Below are 20,263 nucleotides of genomic sequence, written 5' to 3'. Positions count from 1 at the left end.
CTATGTTTAACATTTCATAACTAATTGAGGATAAAATTTTTTTATATGTGTATGTTAACTTAAAAACTTTTTCGTCTCTAGAAGTCATTTGATTTCATTACGTACTAATTATTGTCAAATACAGCAAGAAAAATTATTTACACAATGTACGTATGCACGTATGCTTAAAGTAAATTGATCATTTCACAAATAAGATATCTCTCACCAATGCTTCATTTGCGATCCGCTCCACACAAATCATTGCGGAATCCTGAACTCGAGTCCTTCATGAAGGCGAGTTTCACTCTTTTTCTGACCGGTACACTGTGAGCAGGCGGCGGCGGAACTCGACAATCCCTCGGAACCTCCTCTTCGTCTCGCTCGATCTTGAATCTCTTTTGAGCACAATTTGACCCACTTGATCCTACCCCGTTCGTGACTGGTGTGTGACTCAAAGACGAGGAGGATCCATTAGATATCACGCTAGTGTTCGATGAGATCTGCGGTGATTTCGGGAAACTCGAAGACCGTCCGCCCGATGGAGAACGTATAAGATTTCCATTATTGTTGCTGTTACGAATATTATTATAACATTATTAGATTCTTGCAGACAATAGGATATGACACAAAATAATTATAATGAATAAATGCTTTATTAGTCTATTGAGAAATGCAGAAAATGATTCAATGATCTCCAAAGAGCTCAGAGGAAATAGCTATTTATATTTATATTCATGAAATCAAACATCTTGATTTTATCTAATTTATCTACTTTTTGTAGAGAACTAGCGTGGCACATTCACCTGTGAAAGTTGCCTTGGGTAACAATGACAGAAGGTGTGATACAGCGTTTTCCGGTGGGAATAGCTACGTTGAGCCCTGTCGGCGCGATCATTAGCAAATTGCTGTTGTTCTTGTCGCACGTCGCGTTATGCCTTTGCGTGGAATAATTGACGCGAAAGACGTGAGAATTTTCTGATACGTTCTGCTTCTCTTGTTTCAGAAAGGCTACGGCTGACTTTGCGTGATACGCGACGGGATTTTGACTGTTCAAATGCGACTCGCATTTGATGCGCACGTCGTGTTGCACCCCATTACGATCCTGACCCTTTTGCCACTCGAGAACATTGCTTAACAATCTTATGTACCTACCAAACAAGATGTGTCAGACAATCCAAATTTACCCTTTAATCTCTCTTATTCTTATTAAAATGTTATTGTAAATGTCTCCTTATTATATATTATACATATGAATCTTTGTATAATGTTGTTGTAAAAAAAGCAATGGAAATGCTTTTGTCTTTATTTCTTAAAGTTTTATTCCAAAAATATGAATGAAAATTGATATTAATATATAATATACTTGAGACTAAAATATTGATTTTTATAGCTAAAAGTTACCTGATCGCCATCCTTAATATTTCATTCTTCGATAATTTCTTATCCGGCGGATGCGTCGGCACCAATTTGCGAAGCTCGGCGAAGGCGCCGCTCACATTCTGCTGTCTCCATCGTTCACGACTGTTGGTGAATAATTTTCTGACTCCTCCTAAGCTACCTACACGAGATGTAGGCGATCCTAAATGACCACTTCCGGAAGACGAAATGCCGTCTAGCTACGATATTATTATGAATTTCATTAAATTACCGTTAATCCAACAACTTATTTATATATCGATAGTCTAGATTTAATAAAACTACAGTAAAATTTATTGTATTATATTTTACATACATGTAATATGGAAACACGCCTTTGAGGTTTTTGTAATTTGACCGGAAGAAAAAATTTTAATCTCACTCACGGAATTAGAACGATCCCGACGTCTTTTGCTTTGATCCTCCTCATCGTCGGTATCGTGGGAATAAAACTCGTCGGAGAGTGTCGCTTCCTCTTCGGTGTCCCTCGATGTACCTGGAGAATCGCCGGCCTCTTCCGCAAGCTCTCCCTCGCCGGACAATAACGATCCCGCTGGGGAACCATTTTCAGCGTCCGCGACTCCTATCCCGCAGCCACTGTACGTTAACATTGGCTGCAAGGATTGATGAATATGATGAACAAGCACGACGAATGCATATTAAAGCTTTGCTATAGTTTGTAAGTACCAATCATGTTTCCATTGTCGCAAATAATTATTGTATAGAGAATATTGTTTTATGTCGACAACTTGAAAATTCATTACAGTTATACTAATTCTTTTCTCTATAAATTTATTTTCAAAACTAATCTATTACTGATTTGCAAAAATAATAATTATTAAGAAAATCTCTACAGTAACAAGAATAATAAAACAAGCTTGTTAGATGGATGTTGTCGACAATCTCGGGTATAATTAGCCTACATAACACCAACAGGAAGTTGATATCGTTCTCTTCAACTGTCCCTGACATTCAACAGATATATGTGCCATTCGATTTATCTTTATGCATTAGTCATATATACACTTGCTGTTCACATATCAATTTATGTGAAGCATTTCCGCTTCTATGTCTGCATCATCTTTCGAATTTTATATACTAGCAGTCTTTAATTTCAAATTATTTTTCACCAAAACATCTATTTGCGATAATCTGGATGATTGATTTCTTGTCAGTGCGTAAAAAGTTCGTAAGTCTACAAGAGATGTTATTTGTCATTTCGTCATTTCGAATTGTATTTTTGTCAATTAAAATTCGATAGATTGTGTGATGATAATTCTTCTCTTGTTTGATTAAAGAATTATTCATCTTATATTCGCGACGAGGAGGAGCACAATATGCGTGTACGAATGCACGTTTATTTTTTTTTATAATTTCAGGAATTTTATATTTTTTGGAAAATGATTAGTATTTATAATAATTGCGACTCAACAAAAATTTTTTTTATTGTAATTATAATTAAACACAGTATGTTTTAAACTATTTACGATGAATAATTGTGACAATTGTTCCAGACGTATATTTTCACAAACACTCACGTGCACAATCACATCTCGAGATTCACTTAAGAACTGTAGAAAAGAAAAAGTTTAGATTGAACATATGTTTTCAGGTGATCACCGATAATAATCACGCACAAAATTATTCACTATATTTGAAAATTACACATTTAAAATTATCTAACAACGCACGAAACGAAACAATTAATACTCACCATGTTGCGCGCAAAGAAATGTCAGTAGTACGGTAAATTAAACGACACAGATTGACTTGGAGAACGAGATCTCTAATTCACATCGCGATCGTTATGAAGAGTAACACCGATGTCGAAAGAGACGATTTGACTAGTGGTGAGTCCAGGGTAACCCACCGGGTAAATGAATTTCACGAGGGCGGAGCGCAGGCTTATGGGTGGAGCTCGTATCAGGTCCGTCCCATCCGTGCTCCATCCAGCATCCCTGTATCGACGTTCTCCACGCGGATCATATCTTCATATATCCGGTGAAAACGCAAGATTCATACTTTATTCGATTCCCGATCTGCGTGATGTTTTTGTCTGAAAGATTTTGCGATGCAGACATTACAGCAAGTGGCAGAAAAATGTCACTTTTATTTTCTACATTTTTTTGTAATTTAATTTTGCCAATTAATTATTAAAATATTAACGCTGCTTATCAAGTAATTAATTTTTATTATTTGATTTAAAAAAATAATTTAATAATTTAAAGAATTCTGATAATGGCAAAAAGGGCATTTTAATTTTCATGTTTAATATAAACTATTGGCATTTTAAGAGATTGTCTAGCAAAAAGTTTGAAGAATTCTCTCTAATAAAGAATATTCTAAATCTAAAAATTTTATTTTATTTTTAAATTACAAGCAATTTTTGTATTTATGATGGATTAATTGGCGATGTAGAAAAAGTTACCCGCTATACGATGGGACACGTGTTTGACAATCGAGGGTAACGCACGTGTCCTTTATATCGCCTTTTATTCCGAAATTAAGGTGCCAAATTTATTGTATCTGAAAGGGTCTGGCATTAAATAATAATTTAGATTTAAAATTATCTAGCATTACACACACAATGTTTCTTCCTATACTCGATAAATAATTTGTTATATGTATATAATAACATATGCATATATTTTTATTATACATTGAAATTTGTTAGGTATTGTGCGTTTTTATTAATATTTTCAAATTTAGTTAGGCACACTTATTTGGCGATTTTTATACATTTTTGCAACAAAAATAATATTATCGTGAAATTGCATGAGTTTGCGTATTTAAATTCTAGATGGACGTGGAATAATAGAGTCAGCTGCAAGAGGTTACTCGTTATCTTTCAGCGCACGTGTATATATATGTACGCAAAAGAACGAATCTGTCTCCACTCTCTTCCTGCTTCGACTCATTATCATGTATTTCGAAGATGCTTTCTGTATCGCATAAAGAATGATGCGTGTCAAGTCTCGCGGTCTATCTTATCGCTCTTGTCGTCCAACTATTGTCGTCGCGGACAGGGCAACTTTTTGTTTTTCTTACGATAAGCCAATGAATATAATTTTTAAGAAAATGATAACCATATTTTGTCGATAAAAGTCACCATATCGCTTCCTGCAAATTATTCAATTTTTTTCAATCTCTCTCTTTTCTTTAAATTTTTATTCTTAATATATATATTATATTCTTTATATATATATATATATATATATATATATATATATATATATATAAAATTTTTCGTATTTGATTCTTGAGACATTTAATAATTCTATCACGATTGTTAATTATAATTTTTAAATAATGCCATGAACGTAATACAGTGAAAATATACACACACATATATATATGTATCAGAGTTTATAAATATTAATAGTGCATTCTATATTTTTCATTCAATTTTCTTTAAATTATTTTTGCATATTTTTCATATTTCTTACAATTTTCTGATTTCTTTATAATCGAAAATATTTGAAACTCTAGAATATAATAGTCAGAGAAAATGTGCACTTTTAGGATCTAAAATTTATAAATTTTCTATTGATTTTCTTAAAATAATTGTCGCATTTATTCAAGATCAGACTAGGTCCCACGCAGATTGGCTCGTAATGACGCTCGAATGAGCATCCAGAATGATACGATCATCTAATCAGGCTTCGACGATGACACCCCAGCGCATCCTACTGGAAAATCTGTAGCACCCTCCCGAGGTGTCACAATAAAACAAGCTGGTGGCCACTTGACGACAGGGGGTAGCCACTCTCTCACCCTTAATGTATACTAAGCAGGGCTCACGTTTTTTATGCTCTTCGAATCACAGAGGTCCGGCTAATCGAAAGTTGATTGTTTGGGAAAAATTTTTTACGAATGCATCATCTATCATTTTTTTCAAATACTATTTTTTTCTCATTTAGATTAATAATATTATATATATATATATATATATATATATATATATATATATATATACACATATTTATATATATTTTTTTTCAAGAAGTGTTTAACTTATTTTTTATCATAATATAAGCATCGTTATTTATAATTGAAATTATGCAATATATAACAAATACAATATTATTTTTTCTTATTTTATTGAAAAAGACTCTTCTAAAATTATTTTGTTCAAAGTTAATTAATTGTCGCTCCCTTTTTCGTTACTATATTTTTGATTATATTTTTTTATATTTTGATGGAATCCATCTAATTACAATATTTTTTTATTTTAATAATATATTTTATTTTATATTTTTTGTGTAATATATTGTAAAATATTTTTTATTATTGCGAATATTTTGAAAAATAGCCAATTCCATTATGAGAATCGATAGAAAGACACCCCCTCCGGTGCCCCTATTAAATTTAATAGGGGATATTTGGTAGCGGTTTCCCACAGGCTTGGCAACTCGCGACCCAATTTGCGCGTGCCAATGAATAAGGATAAGGTATTAATTTTACTACCACCGCATGCGGGATTGGCTCACGTGACTCTTATCGCGGTCTTTGATTCTATACATTTTTAGATAAAATCCAAAAAAACCATTAATATCGACGATTCGCACATGCAACGCGATCGAAAAAGATTTATATTCGTAATAAATTTATTATAAACTTATAAATGTCAAATTTAATGCATCGCGATTCTAAAAGTTGTAACATGAATGTTGTAATTATGAATATTTCGCAAAACATTTTTTATTTAATATGCCCAGATTAGCAGCAAGGTATTGACATAAAGAATTTGTAAAAAAAAAGAAACGCGCAGATTAATTACAAAACAAAGTAGCGTAACTGTTAATTAAGCGTCCAGGTAATCCTTTTCATTTTACGGCATCTTAAAAATTAATCTTCCGTCGATTTGTCTGCTTAATCCCCGAGATTAATACCTCACGCCGTTACTGGGTCCTCCAACAACTTGACCCTTGCGATTCCACGACTGTGAGGCTGCGGGAGGGTGACTGTCGCGAGAGGGCTGTAGGGCGGGGCATCTCTTATCAGCAGCGAACACTCGCGCAGCCTCCGTTTCCTCGTTTCAATAACGTCCTACTCCAAATCTCAGCACTTTCACTTGTGTATGAGTGTCGCCGTGTTCGATAGCCATCTTGGAACATCGTTCCCTTGTTGCAATAGCTGAATATTAGATTAAGTATTATGAATATCAATAACGATAAGAGACGATAATTACGAGATCATAGGTAAATTTGATTATAAAATAATTTTTTTACGCAGAAATATTTTTCTTCTAAATTCCTTATTTTTTTTTTTAACATCTCATTACTTGAATATCTGTTTCTAATAATTTTTGAAAATATTAATTTTAGATTTCATAAAAATTATCATCCGCCTATAAATACATTTACTTTTGTTAAAATTTACATTAAGATTGTCGTTAAGATTTCTTGTTAAGAATATCAAAGTTTTTTTAGAACTCTTTTACAACTCTCTTTAGCATGTTTTAAAGTTCTCTGCCTCTAAAACCTTCTTAAAGTTCAAAATTCTCTTATTTTTGACGAATAATATTTATTTCTAGTTAAATACGTGCTACCCTTTTAGAATCATCAGGCATTTTTAGTTTCTTTTATTCGGCAGGACTGATTTTTATTTTAAAGTTCAATCACTCCTTGAATGGGTTAAACCAGTGTTCTACCGGGCACGTGTGGGTACAGGGGGAATTTCTCGCCAGAATATGTCGATGGGATAGAGAGAGGCGTGTCACTGGTTTTGCGCAGCGTCCCATGAACATCAACGCGCTCGAATAGAGCATCCCCGTGCCGAAAGGAAAGGGACGCGGAGGGTGAAATCAATTTTCGTTATCGCCGTCAACCAGCCGCCTCACGCTAAATCTCGTTATTAGTGTTTGTTTTCCACGTATGGCATTCGCGCCCGCTAACGTATCGATCATCGAAACGAGCACAAATAGGTACAAAACACTTAAAACGGACATGCAGCTCTGTCGCGTATACGAGTTAGGTGACATTACATTATCGTCAATTATCTCTCTTGATTAGAATCAAATCAAAATAGGATAAGAAATTATTTTTCGATATTGTAATGTAAGACGTAAATTATAATTATAATTGTGCGCTCTCTTTCTGTCTCTCTCTCTCTCTCTCTCTCTCTTTCTAAAAAAAGAACATTCTCCAATATTAATCACGTGAATAATTTGAATAAATTGAATAAATAATGATACACACACATCTATATATATATTTATACATCTATATGTATATTTGACAATAATTTTGGCCAGTAATTTTATCTTTTCATGATGCAGCCTAAATGTATGTGCATAATGTTTATTATTTATTGTATACAATGATATTATTATTATTATCGATTTTTGGATATTCAGAATATTCATTAAAAAATGTGCTAATGTTTGCTAGTAAATTCAACACTTGAATACAATCGTTCAATGAATCGTTTTATTTACACATGTACAATTCAACAATCAATTATATTTTTCAGTATTACATTTCGATAATTAATTGTATCGTCCATTAACTTTTTAATGATAAATTTTAAGATTTCAAAGCTCGTATCGGATACAATATCTCACTCAATATATCACGAGCTTGTATTGCTCGAACGCGTATGAATACAAATCGCAAGTAATCTAAAGTATATTTATACGTCGAAATAGCCAGATTGCTTGAAATATAATCTCGATACCAGTCTTATATCATATCAATCTTTCAGAACGGCTTTAAAATAAAGATATAACTTTTAAATGTACTTATTAGAGTAATTAATTACATAAAGTACGTAATCTCCTAATCTCACAATATTATATATTGTAGATCGACTGCGATCTACAATATATAATATTAAAATATTGCTTCGGCGATTATTAAGTCAATTAAATTGCAAAATTATCAAATGCCTCGATCGCACAGTTTTTTTTAGCAAATTTGTAAATTATTTTGTACATACAATCGTAACATTTGCAGGAGCAGACTTTAATAATATTCTATGCTTATATAAAATACTATACAATTTCCTAAAGATGTGCAAGTATTTGCAAAATGCGAATTAAGTCATATATTTTATCGAGTTTTCTCATTAGTTTTGGAACAAGAAATTCTCGAATATTTGAAAATTCGAATATTACTCTCATGTACATAAAATTAAATATTGACAACTTAATTATTATTCCGTTATATGGAAAAATAGAAACTCCCTCTTATTTTGCTGCCTTGACTCTGAATTGTCGAATATCCTTATTTACATCAAATAAATTCGAAGTAGATTCAAGCATTAAGAGTAGTTAAAATTATCGAAAATTTACATCTTTAAATATTATAGTCTAAATATTATAAATACTATATAATAATATTATACACAGCAAATGTATTGTATAATAAAATATATACTATATAGTAAATTATATATATAGTAATATAGTAAAAATTAAAATCTTTGCAATACGATTATTGTACAAAAGAGTATGATCACAGCACATTCTTCTCATCCAAAAAATGTTGCAGTTATAAATCTAGGTTTTCAGTTATCTCACTTTTGTAACAGATTTAAATAGAAAATTAATTATATAATAGACTAAATTATGATTCATATAAATTATTCTATTCATCTAAATTCGCTATTCATTTAAATTCGCTATTCATTTAAATTAGCAATAATTTAGAAAAAAATAGATTTACTTAATATACAGGGTGTCCCCAATTTAAATGGCAAAACTTCGGAAGTGTATAGGGAAACGAAAAACCAAGACAAAACGTTCTTTAGAGATTTGCTCGTTTTTGCTCCGTTTTGGAGAAAATCGCAAAAATTCAATCTCTCATTGTCAGTTGCTCTCTAGAGTTGATTAGCACCGAATAAACTTTCTGCTTCAAGGTTCCTTACATATCTAAACATTTGATGTTATTCTTTACATTTTTTTGTTTGTTTACATTCTTGCTTTCTTCTACGAGTCTCTAATCAGTCTTTAGCTAGTTACTCAGATATTTTGAAGTGAATAACATTTGCCACAACTGTTAGATGTAATGCTTGCATTGCTGCAAAAAGGCAGCATTTTGAACAATATCTGCATTGAATAGATGATAACATGAATAAAATGTAAATAAATAAGTAAAAAAACGAAAACTCGTTTTGTTTCTTTTTTTTGCGATTTTCTCCAAAATGGAGCAAAAACGAGTAAATCTCTAAAGGACTTTTTGTTTTAGTTTTTCCTCTATGCGCTCCCGAAGTTTTGCCATTTAAAGTGGGAGCATACATTTCGATTTATAAATAAAATTATTAAAACTATAACATATTAAGTATTAAACATTATTATAACATTATTATAGATCAATAAAACATTTATATATTCCAATTATTAAAGGTACTGATTTTTTGATATTTAAAAAAGCAAAAATTAACTTTTCAGAAATTATAAAAATTAAAATAATATTTCAATTTCAATTATCCGCTCCTTCTCTTTTTGAAAATTATTTTTTTTTTTTTAATTATTTTAATTACAATAAGTAAAAATATTGGCCGCCTATTTTTTTTATTATTGATTCAATAATATGTAATAAAGTACGGAACCATTATTATAATAATCCTTTCTTTTTCATATATGGATTTGATGTAATATTGTTAATTGATATCGTCAATCATATCGATACGATAAATATGGAAAAATACTGTTGCCAACGCAATTTTCTAGTGAAATGCAAAACAAAGGATCAAGAAAGGTACCATAATAATACAAATAGTGTAAACTGTTGTTCGTGGCTCACATGTAGATACCCCAATATACTCCTCGTTCCATTGTGAATCATTGTCACTTAATGGCAATTCTAATACCGTTCTTTCTGTGCTAAAAATTTTAAACGGTAACGAGCACTCTTCCGTGCTATTTTTGCAAGCGTACACAGGATTTGAAGTATTGTAGACCGTCTTCAAAAGATCAAATTTTACTCTCACATAATTAGGTTGGACCTCATTCTCCGAATTAAATACAAAGAAGTAATATCCGTTTAAAGGGACTCTACGAACATATTATATACAAATATAATAGAGTATTATTGAGGTAATATTGTTATAAAGACATCTCTCTTTTTTTATAGAGAAATTTAAAAATTAATGTAAGACAACTACTGTGTCTATCTAAATTTTGAAAAAAAAAATATTTATAAATATTATTATAAGAGAGGAGTTACGCGTCTTAAAACCGATAACTAAGAACAGAAGAAAAAAATCAAATATCATATACATAATCAAATATAATCGCATTTTTACAAAGAAAGAATTAGATACAAGTAGAAATATGTGTTCCTACCTGTATGTCACAGTATTGGCAAAGGAAGCAGTAGAATGATGAATTTCGTGTTTAGGTGTACAATAATGGTGCGGTGTCAGAGGTAAATTCAAGATGAGACCCTTGCACTCCAGCAGTCGCTCCTCCGAACTACTAAATGAGCTCCAGAATTCAGAATTACTTCTGTCGTTTAAAGTTGTTTCGTTTACGACGCCTCGATCCTCCGCAATACCGTCTGGGTTTAACATATCCTGATGAAAACACGCCAACAAATTTACATTAATTGAATTTATGGAGCTAGAAAGTGTTACTCTAAGTAAAAATGTGGGCGAGAATTATATTCACACTTTACGGACAAATATTGCTTTACATATATCTATTATACAACTGTATCTGTCAAGAAAGAAAATTTCATAAATATACGACAGAAAGATGCATATTACATGAAAGTAATTACGATTATGTTCATCTCTAATGGTGCGAAAATATAAAGGATATGAAATATATCTTTTCAGTAAGTAACAAATTAAAACCATATATTTTAATGAAGAATAATATATGTCATCAGTGAAACAAATAATATTATTTTGCGTATGCCAAGTAAATCGCGTATTATTTTTACGATATATTTATGAATAATAAATTCAATTTAAAATTAATTTACGTCATCGACACTTTCGAGTAAACACATAAAGATTTATTGATTCGATTTATATTATAATTCTTTCCAGTAATCGAATTATTTTTAACGCTAAGAATATACAAATTTCAGAGTCTATGTTTAATTATAAAAATTAATTCATTACACTAGCATAAGAAATACACGAGAATAAGTAGAATAAAACAATACCAACTTTTTCTAGCGCTTCGTCGCCGTCTTCGTCATCCTCCGTTAGTTGCTGATGAAGTGGCGAAGAAAGAACCAAGTCCCTTCTCTTTCTCCGTTTGGCTTCGTCTGACAATGTCTTGTCATTCATCGTTTCATTCACCAGCTGTCTCAACGCGGTCCCTTCGGAATTGCTTCGTGCATCAATCTCGTCCATCAATTTACGTAACATTTCTTTGCCACGGTCGCCTAAGGAATTGATCTTTCGCAGGACGTCTTGGAACACCTCCGCAGAGTGTGTCTGTTGAGACTTCGACTCTTCTTGCTTTTTTGCAATCTCTTCTACCGTTCCAGTCTTCATTTGTGCACTGGATATTGTAGGACTTGGACGAGGATCGAAGAAAGATGTAGAATTCCGCTTGATTTCAGGTTCTTTTACAGAGGTAAACGTCATATTTGAAGACAATTGCGTAGATCTAATAAAATGTTTGAATACATAATTCTTAATTACAAAGAGAAAAGTTGCAGAATAATTTTGTATCGTGATTAGAAATATGTATGGAATTTTTTTTAGAATTCACAAACTCAATTATTGTCAAAATAATCTTCCAATTTTTCTTAATGAAAAGAATGAGTAAAAATTCAAATATTGATAAAAATAACGCACTCTGTACTATTTTTCGATATTTCTTTATTATTGCCAGATTTGCTTATCGACTGTTTCCACAGAAGCTGATCGCCGGAAGATGAAGTCTCAGGATAATTTACGGCCGGTGGCTTATCAATATTGGTGACTTCCCTGAAAACAGCCTCATAATGATGATGCGGATTTTCTTTCTGCTTCTTCTTCGTGTCGATTGTCTTGGCCAAAAGCTGAGTAAGTATCTTACGCATCGCCTGAGCATCCAGCTCGTGACTACCCAGCTGATTCTCAGACGAGTTGGAAATGTTCAAGCGCAAAGCCTTGTCTTTATGATGAAACTGTACATCCTGATTTACTCGTCCCATTTTTTCAGGTACATTACTAAGACGTACCCCCTGATGATGGAAAATGCAACGATTGAAAAATGGCGCATATATAGAAAGCGCGTTTTACAGATAATTGAAATTGAAGGAAAGATTCTCGACGGAAAGAAAAACGCACCTCTGTAGTCCCCTTCGTATTAATAAGCCCCTGTTCCTGGGCGACCTCAACAAGCTCCTCGAGTTCCTCGCTGCTGTCATCTCCGATGAAGGCGCACTCGTGCAGATTCTTGAATCCACGGATTATCGTTAAGGAAGCACCTGGCCATCTGCAAATGATGGGACATTATAATAAATTAATAATGTAAATATTTAAAGGATAATATTATTTTAAGTATTTTGAAAAGTATTTTAAGTATTTCGATTAAAAGAAGCGAAATATTTTATATTAAAAAAACTCTAAAATTTTCTCCCGCTTCTATTTTCTTCTCCCATATACGGGCCCTCATTTGTAGAATTCTACCTTACACATGTCGAAACAGTGACGCTGCTACCACGTAGAAGATAAAATCCCCAATACTCTTTCATATCATCTTCCATGACAAGGTGTCTTGTCATTGAAACCGGTACTGTTTCCTTTTCGACTACTGGTTCGTTGCTCATCAGATAGGCGTTAAATGTGGCATTGACTCGGACCACCTGACTCTATAAACAGATTGCTTTACTATTGACTTTATTCTTTGTTAGTTTTTGAAGCGTGAATGCAATTTTTAATTTTTTTAACTTATATAAGTAATTATCTGGCCATTAAATATTTCAAATTTATTATTTTTAATTTGTTATAATAATTAGGATAAACTCGGGTAAGATGGTCATAGTTTTTTTAAATGAAAAAAAAATCTACTTTTATTTTTGTTATTTTTTAATAGCGTTTGGCATATTATCTTCACTGAAGCTTAAATTACGTAATATTATCGAAATTAAAAGGAAAATATTTAATAGAAATTTTATATTATCAAAATAGTACAACATAAGCACTGGCCATCTTATCCAACTTTTAAGGAAAAGATGACCATAGTGACGGAAAGATAGCCATAATATTTATAAAAAATAATGAAAACAAAAATAAAAATTATAGATCACATACCCTAGTTTACCCTATATGTAATTTGATATACCTATATAAAGTAAATAATGATATAAAAATTATATCTATTTTCTGAGGAAAGTAAATATATATAAAAGTTGGCCGGAAAAATTTTTGAGAAAATAAGGCATCGAAGAAATGAAATATTAATAAATATTAGAATAAAATGCCTTACTTGGCACCAAATGGTGGATACTTTGGCATCGATCAGTCTTTGATCTGATATCGTTAAAGCGTATAGCTGTTCTGAATACACTCGGTATCGTAGATATAGCGGTCCAGCAATAAGGACAGACGGCAGAAACATCCCGAGCACACATAATCGCATCACTCTCAAAGGCACTTTATAATTTGATCTTTTCGGTTGCCAATCTCGTGGACGGATAAAATCATCCTCTGAAAAAAAATCCTCAACATATAAAGTATGAATATTTAATCCCTTGAATCTAAGTGAGATTCATTATTTGACTTCTATTATCTCTGATATGAACGATTTTTTTATATTCCTTAAAAATTTTTTTTAAATTCTTTTAACTTGTAAAAATATATGTGATCTCTCTCCCTTTTTATTTGTTGTTTTATTTATAGTGTATATATACATGTTGGATTTAATTAAAAGCGACTTGTCATTTGTTTTCGTTTTTCTCTAAATTGCTCAAGAAATTGAAATTTGATATAAACAATTATAATGATATAAAAATTATTTTTCTTTTTTTCCTATGAACAGTTTTATTTTGAAAACAAGCACGGGAAAAAATGTTATAAGGATAGAAGTATGAAAATAATTATGACATACACTTGTAGTCTTTCTTATATTAAATCGGCAGTTATCAATTTCGAGAATCGTAATCACAAATAGACGTCTAATTAAGAGTATATCGATTCCTTTGATGCGAAATGTAGCACATGTAGAAGTGATATAGTTCTTTATCATTTATTATCTTTAATGACAGACAGTAAAAGATACGCCTCCGCTTACATGTGTACATGTTTACGCGTATGTAGACAAGAAGCAGTGGAAAGTTCCTTGAATCCTCTGCAATTCTGTTAAAGCGCTTTATTTGATAGGATTTTTACATTATATCGAAGTGGATTTTCGAATTTGAAGAGGATTTAATCGTAAACAGCATGTGTAATAAAATCTGCGCTTTACCAATCACGTTTGATAAGATCACGTAATTTGATTTTTTCTTACTTATCTAATAAAATCGTTAAGATAAATATTCTTGGATTATGCGTTTCAAATCTATTTTGAAAATGTATGGGATTGTACTAGATTTTAGGCGCTTTCTAAAAATAATTTATTTCTCTATATTTCGAGAGACCAACAATAATATTCATGTTGATTACGAGCGCTTGCCAAAGCAACGTTGCACAAGTTTCACGTGCGCTGCGCGAATTGTTTACTACATTCCATAATATTTGTTAAATTCTTAAAAAAAAAAAAAAAAAAAAAAAATGAGAACCGCTGCATTGGACTCTATTTAAAGAAAGATGTGTCAATGGAAAGAACACAGATTATGCGCAGACAATTTCGCAAACTCGTGGAAGAATGCTGAGAGTAGATTGTCGTTAGATTTGGAGATCAAGATCAAAATAATTTCACCTTTGGACAAGACTACGCACACGCATAGACAGACAAGCTCATACATACGCGTGCATGTGTGATTCAATCTATAGGGAATACTCTCTAACAATAAGATAAATTATCATGTATCACATTGATAAGTTTTTCTTTCTCTTTTTAGTTATAAAGCGTTGAATAGAATAATATGTTTTTATTTAGCATGTTTGTGCAAACAAAGTATTTTATAAAAAAACAGTTTACGATGAAAATTACGCATATCGTTATTGAAATTATGTGAATTTTTATAAGTAGGTCATGTTTAATTCAATCGATTAAGACACACACAATCACATTTCATACTAATTGATACAAAATATCATATGTTTGTTCGCAGATTTAGTCGATCTGTCAACAGCGACTGATGTACATCACGCGTTTTAATATTTAATTTCCATTGATTGGAAGATAGAATTTAATAGCCAATAATTAATTTTATTCTATTTATTGCATCTTTATATTTTTTTTTCATTTATTGTATCTTTATATTTTTTTTGAAAATTTTATATATCACAAGTAAAATTAATTTTAATAAAATAGATAATCTCGTTGCCTTTTTAAATATCAAGAAGGTATCATTATAAATGTTTAAAGAATTACACGAAAATTTCTCTAGAAATATACTTGCTTAGCTATTTCTGTTTTGTCTCAAAATAAGAAAAAAGTTTTATTTTGTTCGTATATTATGTTTTGTTTATGAAAAGAAAAATTCATTTGCACACAAGAGAGAGAGAGAGAGAAATAAACACGTGTTTTTTAAATTGCAGTGGCCAGCCAAAAAAGAAAAGAGAGAGTCGGAAATTAAAAAATAAAACCAATCTGTCTTGCAAAGACGACATACGATCGGTATCATTATGATTAATAAATCATCTACATAAAAGAAGAATGCGCGATTATGTGTGAAGTGAATGTACCGTCTCTCTTTTTGAAGACAGTCTTTTTTCTTTTATTGCTACACAATGGGGCTGACAATCACATTAAACGTTTATTGCAAAAGTTTATATCATTGAAAAAGGGTACAAAATACATTCTTTTGCAAATTTCTTTATTTTATATTTTATTATTATAGATAATTCTCCCTAATATTTTTTCAATTTGTTTATATTTTGCAATAAAAAATATAGAAATCCGTTGAATGGATTATAAATGAAAGAAGCATAGTTGACGAATTCTCTATAAAAAAATATTATCATAATGCAATTTCTGTAAAATGCAGGTAAAAAAATTATATCGTAGTTTGAAGTCGGAAAGCAAACAATACTTTGCATTATATACGCAGTGACAATTATTTGTGCTCTCTGCACAGTTTCCATGTTGCATTATCATTTAACCAAGCTGATAACGAAAATCTTAAAACCAAGAGGAGATTCCTACCAAGTGTAGTATCTATTTTTAAAGGCGTCGTCGACATCTTCCTCGGAAAATCGCGGCATAGACACTTGCTCCAGATTCAGGATATGAAAAAATTACAGAACCTTTTTCTTTCTTTCAAAGTTTGGCACGCACTTTAACTTCAAATAGATAAAATTTCTTCAAAAAAATCATACACAATATACCCTGATATTTACTCTTCGCGATCAATTATGTTACATAATATCACTCGGAAATGTTAATCATCGCTTTCTAGCACTTTCGATATTAACGCCAAAAACTTAACACTGGATTAAAACTTTGACGATATTGTTTTTTTGTTCACACCTCAATTTACACTTTGAGATAAGAAGAAAATAACTTTACGCGTATTATCGTATTTTACGAGACTTGTGTATCAAGAAAAATGCTGCGCTGAGTTATCTTCCATTCGGTGGAAATTAAATAAAACATATGATGCGTATCGGTCGCTGTCGACAGATCGACTGAATCTGCGAACGAACATACGATGTTTTGTAACAACGCCTTATCGCGTTTTAATGCGAGTGAATTAAAGAAGGCTCTCGATCGGCTATTTATCTACACAGAACTTGCCGCATATAATGCTCTTATATTACACTTATTACGCTTATAATGACGTGTACTTGCAAAGTACACGCATAATTGTTTTTTAAAATAGATTTCGTCAGATAATTATCTACATCGATTTTCGCTTCTTATTTCTTTCTCTTCCGTACACTTAATAGGCATACTAATTACATTGAATAAATAACTTGACAATCTCATCAATATAAAAGGTCGCACGCGCAAAAAATAATAAAACTACACTTAGACGATAAGATTATTTAATTGCAAAAATTATTCCAATGATACTGAGAAATCTTATCGCGTTCTTAATAAATTCAAGATCGATAGAAATCTCATCGATAGAAAATATATTTTACAAAAGTAAAATTTATACATGAGAATTTTATATACATCTATTTTTTTAAATACTAATTACTTAAATACATAAAGTAATCAATTGTAATAATTACAGATTACTTATGACGAGAGTAACTAGTCTTGCCTTTATCGTCATCTTTAGGTTTAGAGGACTTCTCGCCTCTTCGTCGTTTATTTAAAGGATTGCGGGGATCATAAATCTCGAACCAATCGTCATTCTTCGTGCTGGCATCCTTAGCAAGCACTGGTGCCTTTTCTTCGCAATGCAAAACGTGTGTCATCCATGATTCGTCATGCAAATCATCGTCTTCGATATTGTTCGACGTTTTCTTATCTGAAGAATCCGAAACGTTATCCTTATCCGAAACGTTATCCTTCGCGGTTTGAAGTTTATTTCTAAATTTGTTTAACAATTCCATCGTGAAATTCTCGCGCGTTTTGCCCTTTTTAGGCAATTTTGCCTTTGCATCTTTATATTTTTCCTGAGTTTCTATGTACTCTTTCATTATTTCAGATTTACTTTCCTTTTGCTCGGATTGAAGCTTTTGGTCTGCCTCTTTTGCTTTCTTCTCATTTTGCACGGTCCGCTTTAGATCGCGTATTTCTTTTCTTATTGCCTCGCTATATTAAATTTCAAATAATATGAAATATAATTATTTTGTGTTCCAAAGATATATATATATATATATATATATATATATATATATATATATATAAACTTTCTCCATTTTAGATACACAATTTGAAATCTGTAAAAAAAAATGTTACATACGCCTTTTTCTTCAGCTCTTCATCTCGATCTTTTCCTAAGTAATATTCCTCGATTTCTACATCTTCATTTACCTCTTCAGCTTTCACCTCATTTTCAACTTTTGGCTTTAATTTGGAAGTCTTTTTAGAATCATTTAGTTTATTTTTTATCCTTTCTTTTATAGCTCTGTAATTTAACACGTAATATTATTATTGAAAATTATTTTATTTTATAATTTTAATGATTTTTTTTCTATAAATAACTCACTCTTTTTCTTTTGCAAGGGCGGCCAATTCTTCTGGATCGCGTGTTTCATCATCACTCTCCCAATCGCTGCTCCGATCTTCTTTGATTTTTTTATTTGGCGGTTCAGCTGGTTCAACCACAGATTGCGAGCTTAACTTTGGATCGGATAAGCAATCATGTGCTGACTTTCCTTTGCCACTATACTGTCTATTTAAAACTGATGATTCCTCTTCATCTTCTTCGGCCTCTTCTCCAAATGACAATAGCTTGAAATTCCTAACATATTTGTCTAATATATAAAAAACGATAAATGTTTATTATTTTAAGCAATTCTAAATTTATCTTACTTAACACCAGTTTTTTTATCCTTTTTGCTTTCCTTATTGTCTTCTTTGCTCTCAGGTACTGCTCTTGGAATAATATCTGGAAATGGATTACTTAGCACTTGCGTTTTCAAAATCTTTTGTGGATATTGAGGTCTGTCATTCTGAAATCAAATATTACATAAAAAAGTTTTCCCCATATTATTTCTTTATACGTTAATTAAAAATTATACATTAATTTTTTTATAAATGTTAAACACGTACTTCGTCTACAAGTGCATCTTCCAATTTGAGCATATTATAAATGGTTTCGCCAGTAACTTTGCCAAAGATAGTATGCTTATTTTGTAACTCGGGTGTTGAGCCCAAGGTAAAGAAAAATTGGGACCCATTATCATCTTTACCAGCATTGGCCATAGCAAGTAAACCTCTCCGACAAAAACGTAATCTTGTGTGAAATTCATCCTATAAACATATACACAATATAAAAAATATATAGCTAGATTTTAAAATTACACAAAAACAGTAGACAGGTAAGGTTATCAATAATTAATAAATACCTTAAAAGGATATCCATATATACTCTCACCGCCTTCCCCTGTTCCTGTTGGATCTCCACCTTGCGCTATAAAGCCTTTTATGACTCTGTGAAATAATGTGTTATTATAATAACCCTCCATGCAAAGCTGTATAAAATTTCTGCAAGCTTTAGGGGCCTCCTTTGTCCATAATTCTACATCTATATCGCCAACTGTTGTCTTCATCATTACCTATTAAAAAAAGATAGTATAAGAAAGGTAAATTAAAATAAAAAGGAATAAAATTACTTTAATTGAATTACATCTTTAATATAATAATAATATTTAAAAAATTCTAAAGAGAAGAGAGTTACACTATTTTCATATTAAATTATTTCTTTATTAAAAGTTTTATAACTTATTAAAAAAACTTGTGCATTTTTATTTACATACAAAATCATGTATATTTACTTACTTTGCCCGTCGTGGGCGGTTCTTGTATATAAATATTGCTCATGTTTATAACCTCTTATTTCTCATCAGTTGTACAGTAAAGGTGCCTTTTCATGTTGACGCTCGACGCTTCTTTTTGGCGTCAAAACAGATCACGTGATCAAAATTGACGAATTGGCATTTTTATTTTTGGTCACGTGATGTCTTTTGACGCTGAAAATAAGCGTCAAACGTCAGCATGAAAAGGCACCTTAAGTGGCCACGAAAAGAAGGAGAGTGATAGAGAAAATAGTTCGGCATCTTTCAACAGATGGCAGAAGTTTCCAATATTTTTATCCCAATCAGCCGATTATTACTGTACATACATGAAATGCACTCTTCTATAATAAATGCACATTATTGTTACTAATTAATATTATTAATGATTAATGAT

The 20,263-nt window shown here is 31.4% G+C and overlaps 3 protein-coding genes and 1 pseudogene across 6 annotated transcripts; 1 reads left to right on the top strand and 3 right to left on the bottom strand.

The window, feature by feature from the left end:
• Positions 1–56: 56 nt before the first annotated feature.
• Hlh3b (Helix loop helix protein 3B) lies at positions 57–3,339 on the bottom strand. Of its 3 annotated transcripts, none has more exons than XM_072886544.1 (5): positions 2,883–2,980; positions 1,782–2,009; positions 1,381–1,595; positions 783–1,127; positions 57–549 (listed from the first exon to the last, which is right to left on the bottom strand). In XM_072886544.1, exons 2-5 carry the CDS (start codon positions 2,004–2,006, stop codon positions 213–215), a joined length of 1,122 nt encoding a protein of 373 aa, XP_072742645.1. In that variant the 5' UTR covers positions 2,007–2,009; positions 2,883–2,980; the 3' UTR covers positions 57–212. The 3 variants fall into 3 exon arrangements, with proteins under 3 accessions (XP_072742645.1, XP_072742643.1, XP_072742644.1); XM_072886542.1 differs by lacking the exon at positions 2,883–2,980 and adding an exon at positions 3,110–3,339 and having other exon boundaries at positions 60–549; XM_072886543.1 differs by lacking the exon at positions 2,883–2,980 and adding an exon at positions 2,083–2,867 and having other exon boundaries at positions 60–549.
• LOC140662867 (uncharacterized) lies at positions 3,273–4,383 on the top strand (annotated as a pseudogene).
• A 1,713-nt stretch (positions 4,384–6,096) lies between these two features.
• On the bottom strand, positions 6,097–16,736 carry LOC140676170 (uncharacterized). 2 transcript variants are annotated; one of them, XM_072910953.1, is made up of 8 exons: positions 16,598–16,736; positions 13,775–13,995; positions 12,976–13,157; positions 12,634–12,781; positions 12,157–12,527; positions 11,518–11,965; positions 10,685–10,914; positions 6,097–6,531 (listed from the first exon to the last, which is right to left on the bottom strand). In XM_072910953.1, exons 1-8 carry the CDS (start codon positions 16,632–16,634, stop codon positions 6,396–6,398), a joined length of 1,773 nt encoding a protein of 590 aa, XP_072767054.1. In that variant the 5' UTR covers positions 16,635–16,736; the 3' UTR covers positions 6,097–6,395. The 2 variants fall into 2 exon arrangements, with proteins under 2 accessions (XP_072767054.1, XP_072767053.1); XM_072910952.1 differs by lacking the exon at positions 6,097–6,531 and adding an exon at positions 7,567–10,393.
• An 892-nt stretch (positions 16,737–17,628) lies between these two features.
• On the bottom strand, positions 17,629–19,963 carry LOC140676171 (spliceosome-associated protein CWC27 homolog). Its single transcript, XM_072910955.1, has 7 exons — positions 19,853–19,963; positions 19,420–19,629; positions 19,124–19,324; positions 18,884–19,023; positions 18,558–18,812; positions 18,312–18,476; positions 17,629–18,160 (listed from the first exon to the last, which is right to left on the bottom strand). The coding sequence occupies exons 1-7, from the start codon at positions 19,892–19,894 to the stop codon at positions 17,635–17,637; spliced, it is 1,539 nt and encodes a 512-aa protein (XP_072767056.1). The 5' UTR covers positions 19,895–19,963; the 3' UTR covers positions 17,629–17,634.
• Positions 19,964–20,263: the final 300 nt, after the last annotated feature.

The sequence above is a fragment of the Anoplolepis gracilipes genome, chromosome 2 (assembly GCF_047496725.1).
Source record: "Anoplolepis gracilipes chromosome 2, ASM4749672v1, whole genome shotgun sequence".
Classification (NCBI taxonomy): domain Eukaryota; kingdom Metazoa; phylum Arthropoda; class Insecta; order Hymenoptera; family Formicidae; genus Anoplolepis; species Anoplolepis gracilipes.
This window is presented reverse-complemented; position numbering and strand designations above follow the sequence as displayed.

Excerpts from the sequence above, each read along its gene's own strand:
- Hlh3b (XM_072886542.1), bottom strand. Across the intron at positions 1,596-1,781 it reads GTCGGGATCGTTCTAATTCC|CTAGACGGCATTTCGTCTTC; the intron begins GTGAGTGAGATT and ends ATAATATCGTAG. Across the intron at positions 550-782 it reads ACCCAAGGCAACTTTCACAG|CAACAATAATGGAAATCTTA; the intron begins GTGAATGTGCCA and ends TATTCGTAACAG.
- LOC140676170 (XM_072910952.1), bottom strand. The coding sequence starts at position 16,634 with ATGTCGACGACGCCTTTAAAAATAGATACTACACTTG. Across the intron at positions 13,996-16,597 it reads AAAAATAGATACTACACTTG|AGGATGATTTTATCCGTCCA; the intron begins GTAGGAATCTCC and ends ATTTTTTTTCAG. Across the intron at positions 12,782-12,975 it reads ACTGTTTCGACATGTGTAAG|ATGGCCAGGTGCTTCCTTAA; the intron begins GTAGAATTCTAC and ends CATCATTTGCAG.
- LOC140676171 (XM_072910955.1), bottom strand. The coding sequence starts at position 19,894 with ATGAGCAATATTTATATACAAGAACCGCCCACGACGGGCAAA. Across the intron at positions 19,325-19,419 it reads TATATGGATATCCTTTTAAG|GATGAATTTCACACAAGATT; the intron begins GTATTTATTAAT and ends ATATGTTTATAG. Across the intron at positions 19,024-19,123 it reads AAGATGCACTTGTAGACGAA|AATGACAGACCTCAATATCC; the intron begins GTACGTGTTTAA and ends ATTTGATTTCAG.